The 12,628-nt window shown below is 37.9% G+C and overlaps 1 protein-coding gene across 2 annotated transcripts in view; it reads right to left on the bottom strand.

Moving 5' to 3' along the window:
* The window catches only part of RMDN2 (regulator of microtubule dynamics 2), a 56,998-nt gene that overhangs the window by 10,458 nt on the left and 33,912 nt on the right, over nt 1-12,628 (bottom strand). For both annotated transcript variants that reach the window (XM_068414158.1, XM_068414168.1), the window contains exons 6-10: nt 12,445-12,520; nt 10,656-10,733; nt 2,776-2,874; nt 754-807; nt 585-665 (exon numbers count right to left, since the gene is read on the bottom strand). In XM_068414158.1, the coding sequence (XP_068270259.1) occupies nt 585-665; nt 754-807; nt 2,776-2,874; nt 10,656-10,733; nt 12,445-12,520 (388 nt within the window). The remainder of the gene's footprint in view (nt 1-584; nt 666-753; nt 808-2,775; nt 2,875-10,655; nt 10,734-12,444; nt 12,521-12,628) is intronic.

Here is a 12,628-nt window from a genome sequence, read left to right as displayed (position 1 = left end):
TAAAGGGCCTAAAAAGGAATCTAATAATCTCTTAGAATAAAACATATTCCAGCAGATGTAACTGGAAGAACGGTGCCTCCTTAACTGTACTATGGTTGAAGAGAAAGGCAATCTTTAATAACTCATCTACCTCTGTTATAGCTAACACACTGCTCTGGAGGCCTTGACAAGAATCACAAACCAGAGGCTTTCAGGAGCAGAGATAGAGATTGTGGGACAAAAACCCAGAATGCTTTCCACTGAGAAAAAGTAGAGCTGGGGCAAAATCTCAGCACAGCTAGAGTGACACACTCAACTGCTTATGCTTGAGATAGTCTAATGAAACGGGTTGAATTACAGAGTGCAATTCAATTTCTGACAGCCTCTGACACAGACAAGTCCCTGACAGTTCCCCAAACAAAGATTTTTTTAAAGCTGTTGATACAGACAACTGTAATGAGCCAACCTAGAGTGGTGGAAAAAAAAGGAAGGTTCTGTGTTCAGAGGAAAAAGTGAAACATTATGTTGTTACTGACAGTGCAATAACGGGTGCCAAAGACAAGACAGCGGTCACAAGAGAACAAGTTATCACTCTCAATACCCACCTCGTCAGTAACTGAGAGAACTGACAGTGCAGAATCACAGTACTTCAGTGCATTGTTTTTCTGGCCAAGATCTTTATAACACTGAGAAGAAAAAACATTTTGTTTCCAATCAAACCACTGTAAGAATACCAGAGTCTACAAATCATTATTTTTAAAAGAACTTGGTTACCTTTGCCAAATACACATAATTGTATTTGGAATATCCTGGACGCATTTCTTCTGCCTAAATAATAAAAAACAGGAAATAAAATAGACATGAGAGTTGTGTGATGAGATTTATGTGGTCTGCATAACATTTTTAGTAATGTACTAAGCTTCCTCAAACATCAGACTGAATCATCCCTATTGTGTGCACCACAATCTGTTTAGCACTTAAAAAAAACTCAAGAAAACAAGAAAACCCAAAACTCAAACCCTAAACCAGGCACATAAGGTGATGATATTGAACACATAAAAGTGTTCTGTACTGCTTGCTCTCCTCTCTCCCTGAGTGCTTTGTAAAGATATCGGATCATACCATAGAGTATCTATTGGATCATTCACTTACAGAGTGGGTTGGAAGACACTGCTCTCTCTAGATTATTAATATTTATTTCCTCATCAAAGAAATAAACAAGCAACCAACCACTCAACCTTTGTGTAATGTGTAATGAACTGTACTAATCAACTTTACAATTATTTTTCTTTCACAGACCCATCTCCCCTAGTGCTGTGTTCGCTTTTCTTTTCACATTGCCATCTTCTGAAAAGTTCAGGTCGTTAAAAAAGTTCAAGATTGTCTTCCTTTTAAAACACATCAAGGATGTAGAAGCTTGAAAGATGAGTAAAAACCTTACCAATTATCTACTAACCAAGAAGCAGCTTTAATCAACAAACAGCTTTTGTGAAAGAAAAATTACATCAGTGAAATTTATAGTAGCTGTAATCCTTGGACCAAAACAATGCTGCTTTCACCACAACTGTGTATTATCAAACAATTGAAAAAGAAACCCAAACAGTTTGTCTTTTAGAGAGTAATTTAATTTTTATTGCAGAAGATGACTTAAAACCACAGTTACTCTGCAGCCCACCACAAAATACCCTGAAGCTAAAGCGAACATTTCAAATTATTTCTACCACCTTTGGAGTTTGACCTTAAAGATAAAATCTCTTAAACTGGGAAGATGGTAATATATTGTATTGTCCAAAATTCAGGAGATCATTCCATCTTTAAATAGACTAAAAATACAGAAAACAAGCACTTTTGATAGTGAAGAAAATATGCTTGTCCAATTCCTTTGAGAAACTGTCTGAAAGTAATGGCAATGATGGAAGTTTACGCTTAGAATTCAGTCAAGTGAAAAACTTCACAGAATCACAGAATGTTAGGGATTGGAAGGGACCTCGAAAGATCATCTAGTCCAATCCCCCTGCTGGAGCAGGATTACCTAGATCACGTCACACAGGAATGCGTCCAGGCGGGTTTTGAATGTCTCCAGAGAAGGAGACTCCACAACCTCTCTGGGCAGCCTGTTCCAGTGTTCAGTTACTTGTATTTTTCAGTATTATATAAATTATATAAAAACTTGTATTTTTCAGCTCCAAAAGTAGAAATTATTCATATAAAAGACACTGAAAGACAGGTTTATTTTATTACTCATGTGGTGTTTTCTCATAACTGTGCATTCAAGTAGAATGCCCAGGAACATGGATCTATATGACAGAGCTTTCTTTTCTACTTCACTACAAAGGTAATTTCACCTCCACAAAGAAGAAAGGCTTCTACGGAAATTCAACAAAAAGAGCTTCAGATCAGAAAAAGAGAAGTGTCACAATGTCAAAGTTTTCCTTGCTTATGTTAACCCTCTTGCAGAAATGGGCAAATCATCAGTTACTGCTATGGTTAATTTGTTTCAATGGCATATATAACTAATCTATATCTATCTCACATTAAATCAAATAACTACTAACCATGGCAAGTCATTGAATAATTCCCTAAAAGTAAAGAAAGAGAAAAAAGGTGCTAGCCACTCCTCTCAAAACTAATTTGAAAATAGAAAATAAAAAATATTTTAGTAGAGAGCTCTGTGGTATTTAGGAGAGTCCTGGATTTATAGCTACTGAACATAATCTGTTGAGCAGACATCTTGACAACAGTCACATATAACAGCTGGTAAACAGTCACACAGGAAACCTCTTGGCTGGGACTTACCTTAAGGAAATTCTGCAATGCTTCTTCTACTGTTGAAGTTGGTGGAGTCCCAAAGAGAGCAGCAGCTACTTTCTTTTCAACCCAAGACAACTGAGCTACCTATAATAAAAAAATAAAATAAAATAAAAAGTCTCTAAGGTTGCTTCTCAGTTTTGGAGTAAATACTGTCCTGTGCCACTGTACTACTTATACAACCTATTTTGCAAAAGAACCTGTAAAGGAACATTTTATGCTGTCGATTTGTCAACTCAAAGCATAATCTTTTGGATTTTAGATTCTGTTAAGAGGAAAATGTACACATTAAGAAATACATAACAAAAACACCAACATCATTGATGTGAGATTATTCCAATGTACAAAGCTTAAAGTACAGTTTAGATTTCATAAGAGCTTGCCATTTTTTAAAACCTAAGGCTAGAAATAGTGCTTTAAACCTGTTAAGGTTTTCATGAGACAGACAGCTTAGCGTGCTAGTCCATGTACTCGACTGCTTTTCAACATTACAAAAAGCTGTTGCTACAGTCAAAATGTGAGTGCTTTTGGCACTTGTAAAACAAGTTCATTTATTACACAGAAGCTGGTGACAACCACTGTTAAGAAACAGGTTTCATTTTTTCCTCTTCAAATCTGACAAATAACACTTGCCAAAGACCTCTTCTCATTTCAGGAACATGGGCTGCTATGAACGGACTTTAGGGAACTGACATATTGCCACACCATGTCCATGACTTCTTCCCTTATGCACACTGACACCTGACAGAAACTGCGCTAGTTACTGCCATAAGGTATTTGGCTCCATCACCTAACCTGGCAAAACACACCTCACACCTCTAACGAAGGATGGAGCTACTAAGAAATGCAATGTGAGAATGGAGCCTGTTTATGTGGAGGAGTGAAGCCACCCTCCTTTGGACCCTTCTACTACATCTGTAAAGAAAAGTCAGGACTTCATTCCGTCACATCAGTATTTGAACCACCGCACTGACAGCTCCTGTCACAGAGTACATCTAGGTTTAAAAATGGTAAAAAAACAAGGTTCTGTGTTTTCCTAGCAATTTATGGTCTGATCTATGCAGAGGCAACACAGAGAAGGGATACACACAGGCAAAGAAAGACAGCCTCTCATTGGAGACCTGGAGGTGAAATATGAGTCCCATAGGGATACCTCTTTTTTTCAGAGGGAGCTGTGATTCAAATAACAGAGTTGAGCCTTGAACTCCAGCCTGTCCTACTGCTGTAAAAATTAAAATGGTTTTGGATAGCTTGAGATTATTCTCACCTCATTCCCTGGCTTCCCAATCTCTTCAGGTCTGTTGCTGCTCCCTCCTCCTTCTCCAGCTAAATTCAGCAATTATCCAGTAGTTGTCAGTTAATTATGGTAAAATATAAGAATCCATCCACACACAGCTATCCACAGCCATCAACCAGAATGCTTCTCTTTTGAACAAACATCAAGCTCTATGTATTTCTTGTTGCAAACTGCCCTAAAAATACCATTGCAAAGAGTACAAATACAGGCCAGCATGCAACGGGAAAATGCATAGGACCATGTTTTCCCATCTGGCCCCAATGACTCTAGCTACATAAGAGCAACATTGCTTGGAGACAGAAGGCATCCTGCTCAAGTCTTGCTGGTTGTTCGGCAGGGTCCAATACCTTATTTGTTCAATGCCGTCAGTAAGTCTTTCACACAAAACCACTAAAAATTATATTCCAGAGAGAAACAATATTAAGAAAATAAAGTTGGCTTTTTTCATTCTCTGTCTCACATATCCCATTCTTGAAGCTTCTTCTAAGGGAATAGAGTGGTTTTTAGAAAAGCTCTCCAGCAATCCCAGAGTTCTATTTCATTGAAGCAACATGGATGTTTCCCCTCTCTGCACTACAGTGCTTTCACATGGTGTTACAAACTGCAGCATACTGGTTAAAACTTCAAATTGCAGGTATGCATGTAATTCTCTTGCACACTTCATTTCCCTAGCTGCTCTCTAGTTTCTGAGACATATTCTGCAAGAGATATTAAAAGGATTTTTGCAAAAGTATTGTTTTCTTCATGCCAAGCTACTGCTGCAGTGTTCTCTATTGTTTTGGAAGAAGTTTTCTACATTTCTAGGTCCATCACATCAAGATAGAGGTAGCTTACAGAGGGAGGAAGAGAAGGAAAAAAATAAAGGGAATGTATATGCTTACACTGTTCTCTGCAAGACCACACAACACCCTGGAGATACACTGACACTGCACAGATGAAATTACCACTCATGTGTCTGCTGTTATGCAATAGCAAGGAAACAAAATTGCAGTTTTTCCATGGGGAGTTATAATTACCTATTGAAAACACAAGTCCTTCCTGACATTTGTTTTATTTTCTTAGAAGATTTAATCAGAACTGATTCACTGAGGTTTTAGTCCTTATTTTATCTGGCTTGGCTGCTGCTTCACACTATTCAAACTTAAAAAAAGCCCAAACATATATGCACTTGGCCATTTTTATATTACAAATCCCACCAACCTAAAACAATATTTAAAAGTGAAAAGCATGTATGCACAACAGTGAGTTTTCTTTAATGTGCATGGGCTCCAGCACTGTACTGTGACTATTACACAGATATTCGGAGAGTTCTGTAATGTTTTGAGTAGTCAGACATCGCCACTGGCTTGATGAATTCATTGTGGCTAACTCTAGCCATCCATAAACGAAGTGCCTAGTTTATGCCAGTTGTCCAGGTTCCTTGCATGGTCAATACAGAGAGAGGCATTTCCACTAGGCAATTCCTCTCCACCTACATTAGCCTGGGATGAACACTCTTCTCTTTCTCTTCTTTCTTTCCTTCGACTACAAAAGGAACATAGACAATTATACCTTGTGGATGGTTAAAGACAGGTGAGGTGAATCCCATCACAGCAGCTTAACCACGCCCCACCTGAGTCAGTCTGCACCCCCCTGTGACTGAGGTGGGACACGTGGAAAAGACTTGTTTTATGCAAGACACAAAATTGTGCCCTGGAGCAATAATTATGAACAGGAAATTATACCCTTCCCCTAAACACACAAAAGCACAGTCTTTAATTTGAAATAACTTTATTAAGTAAATCTTATGCCATGTGCAGTGAAATGGAAACATCATTCCTACTACACCAACTAACTTTATTAAGCATTCTCTGTGTGTGAGCAAGCACAGACAACAGAAACCCTGGCATAGCATGCTCTAGTGTAGTGCAAATTTGACTTCTACAGTCAAGGTTATTCCAAATAGTGCAAAGCATATCTGGAGGTCCGTACAAAATCAAGTACAGAGAGACTGTAACTGTCATCAACTTCAGTGGAACCATGATTCCACTTAATGTATGTTCCAAGAATGTTATAGGACAGCAGAAAGTAATAAGAAAAACATCTACTGTAGCAAGTGATAGCTACAACAACAACAAAATTAAAGAATGAAGATTGCTCTTGCCCTACAGATTATTTCTAAACATTAAGTGAATTTTGTTTTTTTAGGTCTCCCAAGCCCTGATGTCAGTGCCCCCATCAGCCTGAAAATTCACAAGAACACTGCAAGGAACCCTCTGTTTCCACAGAATATCAAGTTTTAATGTATTGGGTCACTCAAGGAACATAGCTTTCCAGCTGCCATACATGAGGAGAGCTAGTCCCACTCACTCAAGAGCGAAAAACAAGGGCCTGAGGGACCATCAGCCAACTCCTGAACTTCCCTAGGGCTAGAGGGGAGTGGGTCACCATGACAGCCTGGCCTCTGCCAAGGAGAGGAGGCCATTCTTCAGTATCCCAAAGCTAACAGAGATGGTTGTCTCCAACAATCTCTCCTATAGATCTGTTGAACAGCAGGCTCTCATCCATTTATTCTACCCAAATCTCTACTAGTACCAGAGATGGAAGAAAGCCACCCACAGAGTTAAACTGCAGCTGACCATAAAGTTCGTATCCAGCATGCTCCTGTCAGGCCTCTTGTTCCTCTGAAGACCAAGGTAGAAAATGAGGTTCCCCCCTAAATACTGGGAAAAGGGATTTCCTAACATCCCTTTCTCTTCCTTAGCCTAGGATCTGCAAAAATCACATATGAACGAAAACACTGCATGGAGTTTGTTTTTTTTGGTTTTGTCTTCTGTCTGTTTTCGATGAGATGCAAACCCTGCCTGTTGACAGCTCTTTTAGAATTCCAGGATGTTGGTACCAAGGAAACTAACCCACTTGGATTGAAAATTCAGCCAGGATTGACTTGCAGCCCTAAAGGGTTTCCTCCTCCGAAGTTTCCTTGCTAATATCTCACTGAAGATGGATCACACAATTGTCTTCCATAAAGGAAAACCATCCCATTGATCCAGCTTCAGTAAAATATTAATAGCACCTACTTAAATATCCCCAGAGAATTTCTTTTTCTTTTTTATTACAATATATTATTGTAAAATTGAATTAAATAATTTTGCAATGTTTTGACTTCTGGAAAAGATCTAAGTAACTGGACAGCAGTTTTAAAATACTGGCTTCCAACACAAATATTCTCTTTCTTGCCAGCTGAGGAACCAGGACAGTCTGCACAGGCATTTAGGCGTTTATTCAACTTGAATTCCCTGGGCTTTTCAGTTTCCAGTAAGGGGAGCAGACTTACAGAGCACACGGACAAAGGAACTGGGTCAATTTGTTCCATGATGTAACCCAAACAGATAGTGGGATACACCAAAGATGAACCCAACACATGGCATGTAACCTGCAAAAAGAAAATCCCAAGAGATCTAATTTTTAACATATCACTAGCATTTACCAGAGGCTCCGATCCACTTTCAGAAGTATACGCTAACTGTTCTGTGCCAGCCCTGTAATGGCAAGTAGCCATAAGGCTTAACTAGATATGCACTTTGTTTTAAAAGCTATTCTAAACATTAGAACACTAAAAAACCCACAAACACACAATTATAAAGGATTATCAGATAATTGCGCCCAAAACTGTAAGGAAAGAAAAGTAATTCCTACACACACTGCACCACAGATCAATTCACTTCCAATAAATATTTCTTCCTGAAGAGCAAAGTAGTTTTCACTTTTCCTCAACAAAAACAAAGCTGAAATGTGAAAGGCTCTAAACACTGTACTTATTTAAAATCATATGAACCAACCCAAGCATATATTTAAAACATTAAACCTTCCTTAAAAGATATGTACTAAACAAAGCCTGGTTTTGTCACAGAAGGCTGAGAAGAAAAATTTTCGTCCACCACCAAAGACATTTTAAATGAAAATTCTTTTGTTGCAGTTGTCTTTCTTTGGAACAGTAACATCTCTTTGACGTACTAAACACTGGTTTACTTTGCTTACTAGATATTTTAAAATATCTTCATTACAATTATATGGTAATAATCTTTTCCTAACATTATCACTAAAGCTACCCTGGAAAAAATTACCACTAGGTAGAAGTTCATATGAGCCCTGGAAAAAGGAATATTAAAATAACATTTGGTAGGGTTCTGCAGTTATCCATTACTAGTGGTGTTCAATTACATTTGCTCAATGCATAAATAAATAGGTTTTTTTTTCCCCTTGTCATTTCTGCAAAACAAAACCAAAAGCATTAGAGCTATAGGTGGCTTCTTGCATACACAGCAGGTCTCACAGGCGAAATTTTGTCCATCATCACATCTATGAAACAATTGGTGAAAATCTTGCATACCTGATTGTGATACCAGAATTTTCTAACAAAGCTGAGATGATACACACATCAGAACAGAATCTTGCTCTTTTGTCTAGCTCTACTGGCCTTATAATGGTAAGAGAAATAAGACAGTCTACTTCTGGGATAATTACAACAGCATGAAACACCACAGTCTGCAGAATAGGACCAAGGAATTTGCCACATCTTCCACAAACTCCTATGGCTATCTACATCACATGCATGACCAAACCTGCGTTAGTGGATCAGCACAGAAATCTACCCATACAGCCTGCTAAAACTAATGAGGATAAAACCAACTTCACCGGGCTAGGATTAAGATCTAGCTTCCTTAGTAGAGCCTCAAAACTAATGTTCCCAAATGACGGCCTCATGCTGCTACTGGAAGTGTGCAAAAGACAATAAGTTTTTAAGAGCTGATAGCCCCATAATTTAAAACAAAATGTTATTCAGTCCTATACTTGCATTTATTTGTACTACGAAAATCTGTTCTAAGTGTTTCAGGTTACTATTTTGTCATGGCAGTCACAGAAGGCAAGATTTAAAAAAAAAAAAAGAAGAAAAAGAAAAATCAGAAATCAATCCTTAAGTATTTCAGTGGCTATATCTGTTTAGGAGGATCGTTTCACTTAATAAAATGCAGGTCAGGTCATATGCTAAAGCAAATGCTAATCTGTGGCTTTAACGTTCAGCAAGGCAGCCCTGCATAGATGTTGCAAGTGTGGAACATGAGTTTGTAATGATATAGTGCAACAATCCACATGTATTAGTCAGGAAGTGGTGATTGTCAGTAAAATGAAGCAAGAGTAAAAAAAACAGTGCAATAAGAACAATGTGAGGTATACTGAGATTACATGTAAAGTTTCCAAAAACGATAGTTCAAGTGAGAAATAAGCCATGAAAAACATCTGGGAGTGTTCGACATAAATGGAAGCTGCAGTCAGCTGTTGGACATAGCACGGTATAGCAGTGCTTAAGGAAACACTGGCGAGAGAGATGCTCTTCAAAGGCAGGACAGCAAGCATACTATAGGACAATCTTCAGCAACTCAATTTTGCATAGCTAATGCTGGTATTCAAGAATACAGTGTGATGAAAAGCAAAATGAAAAGCTCTTTGAAAAACTTGGTGTCATTCCTTATTCAAATCAACTGAGAAAAAATGTAGTTGCTGAAAGCTCTTTGAAAGTTAAATATAAGATCTGAAAAAACTGCTGAAAGATTACTTTGCTTTAAGTCTTGTCGCAGATAAAGACAAAGTCTGCAATGTATCACAGCAACTCCTTCTTTCCAGTTTGCCGGCACTTTGTAGTGACTAGCATTGGAAGTAGCTGGAGGAAAAAGGCAGGGCTGGAATGCACTGTGCACTAGCAGTTATTCTGAGAAGCCTCTCGGTGATCTTTTACAGCATAGGCTATGCAAGAACATTTTCTTCTGATGAAAGATGCCTCACAGCACTAGAGATGAGCCATGAAAGATGTGGGTTTAAGAGTAAGACAACTCTCATATTAGAAGCACAAGCACCATTTTTCTAAAAAAAAATAATAAAATTAATCAACAGCTAAACTTGTAAACCAATTATTAAAATTTTTCATATATGAGTACTTATCACTGTCATTAACACAATATTTAAAAGCACCTGTTGTGTTGGCATAGCACAAGTTGTATCTCTTGTAAAACTTTTTGGCGAATTATAGATTTTTATGCCTGCACCTTTGTTGTGACATTCTCCTAGAATTTACCAAGCCGGTATGGAAGCCTTGCTGCCACAGACATAATCCCACAGCACGTAAGTGCCTTTAACTTCAGTTGTGTATGGGGAATGAAGTTACCAAAAGGCTATGTTACCAGCCCAAGGTCACCCAGAGTTTGCGGCAGAACGAAGAATTGAAATCAAGAGGTCATCCTTCCTCCCTTCCAAACATCAGTTACTTTTCATTCATACATTCAGATAAGAAACTTGGACGCAACAATGAGGGACATACAAGCACAGCTTGTTTAACGTACGTGACAGGAATGGTCAGCAGTTACCATCACACATATGGAAGTTAATTCAGGAAATGTAAATCTACTGCTTCATGTAGCTCAAAACATCTACTTCAATAAACACCTACTTTGTTTTAAGTACCACTATTTCATTCCAAATGCATTATCATTTTTCAGTATACCCAATTCATACGTTAGATAAAAAAACAACTTACTGAATAGCACCATCTTCCATTTAGGTAATATAAAAAAGGATCTTGAGGCTTAAGTTCAATTGCTTTGTCTAGGTGCTCCTATTAGAAAGAAAATCAGTGTCACTTTAGATGTTTGCTTGGTAAGTGTGTTTACATTCTAAGAAATTTGCTGCAAATCACAAACAAATTCAGAAATTCTCCTCTGTTGCAATTCTTTTCTAACAACCTAAAAATATTTTAACTAGCAAACCCCTTCCTCATGGAGGGAAACCACAAAAAAAATTATTTAGCAACTTTGCACACAGCGCAAGAAGGCACGCTGTATTTAGAACATGACTAAGCAGCTCTAAAGTTCAATCAAAGAACTCAAGAACTTTGGTCTTAAAAAGGCAACAACTTCAATGAAATTCATTTTATTTACAGTTAGTATTAGGAAACTGTCAGACACCAAATCAGTGAGAAAGCAACCACTCTTTTTGATAGATCTTACATGCTAGCACCTATCCCTGAAACATAGTCTCTTCCACCTTGGAATGTGACTGCCCCAGTGAAATGGTACATGACACAACAAATTGTTACTATAATGTGAAACTCGGAAAATAAAATGGTTTTGTTTACAGTGAAGCCATAAAACCTAGAAAGTATCCAATGAGGTGCTTCTTCCAAAACCATTTTCATTACAGGTCATGAGTATCTTTATTTTTCTCTTTAATTTACTAAAGAAAACTCTTATTGCTCAATCTGAGCTTGAAGAAAAAATAAATATGTTATTTTGCTCCTAACTACCATTTGCCTCTCAAAATAAATTTCACTTCTAAGGTTTCTTCCCACCCCCCCCCCCCCCCCCCCAATATCTCTTTTTTTCTAATTAAGTCAGTCACTAAAATATGAGTTATACAGATCTAAGAGCCTATCATTCTATCATTTTGTCCACAAACTATTCAGATAGGAGCTATGTTTTCATACTATTGCTTTCCCAAATCCTTAACATTTCCAAATTATTCACACAGATTTCAGTAATTACTTGTGAAAAGCTCCCTGAAAAGTCTTCTTGCTAACACTGTGGGCTCTTTTTAAACTCCATCCTTAAACAACTGCAGCACTTGTGTTATTTGTTATTTTCCCTTCGTTCCCAGCTTGTCGCAGTGCTCAGGGCTTAGCTCGCTTGGCACAGCTCAGGTGTAATTAATGCTCTCTCATAAGAAAGCTCTGCAACACTCCAAGCCCTAACAAGAACATGATGTGAGAGGGACCCATCCCAGGCATCCCCCGGGAAATGGAACACGTCTGCTGCCTCTCACTGACACGCAGAAAGGGTGGACACCGGCTCGGAGGGCAAGGGATGGAAAGCACCTAAGCAATGCTGAGGACAAGGAGGGGGAGAGTAGCACATGTAACACAAACTGCTAACTCAAAAAAAACACAACTACCTTTGAAAGAACAGTGTTGAAACACATATTACTTCTTAAGGGTGGCATGAAGGATGATTCCAGAACTGTGCTAGTTCATCACTTAAGATTTCATACAGTTTTATTTTCTAAATAGAATTGCTACTCCCTTTTCCTCCCCCCTTTGACTACAAAATAAAACAGAAATCTTAATGCTGTCCCCAGAATCCTACCTCAATTCTTATATTTTGTAAGCATATAATCTATTTGCCTACATAAAAATAACTTTTTCACTTTAACATAGGCACCAAAATAGACCTGTGAGGCTGAATTACTGTGTTGGAAAAACCTATGTTTGACACTATTAAGGTAATGATTTAAAGGAATAGCTTAAAAAACCCCAAAACCCTACAAAAACATACCTTAAAGAGATAACCATTCCTGATTTTGTTTTGTACACTTTCAAACTGAGACATATAGCCACACATAATTGCAAACCTGAGAGGGGAAAAGAAAAACACACACACATACTTTTTGTGATTTAAATAAACCTTTGAATCAAATTACAAAATATTTCAATACCTAATTCACAGATTAACACCTGTT

Source organism: Nyctibius grandis, chromosome 1 (genome assembly GCF_013368605.1).
Source record: "Nyctibius grandis isolate bNycGra1 chromosome 1, bNycGra1.pri, whole genome shotgun sequence".
NCBI lineage: Eukaryota > Metazoa > Chordata > Aves > Nyctibiiformes > Nyctibiidae > Nyctibius > Nyctibius grandis.
Note: the sequence above shows the minus strand (reverse complement) of the source record. Positions and strands in the feature narration are given on the sequence as shown.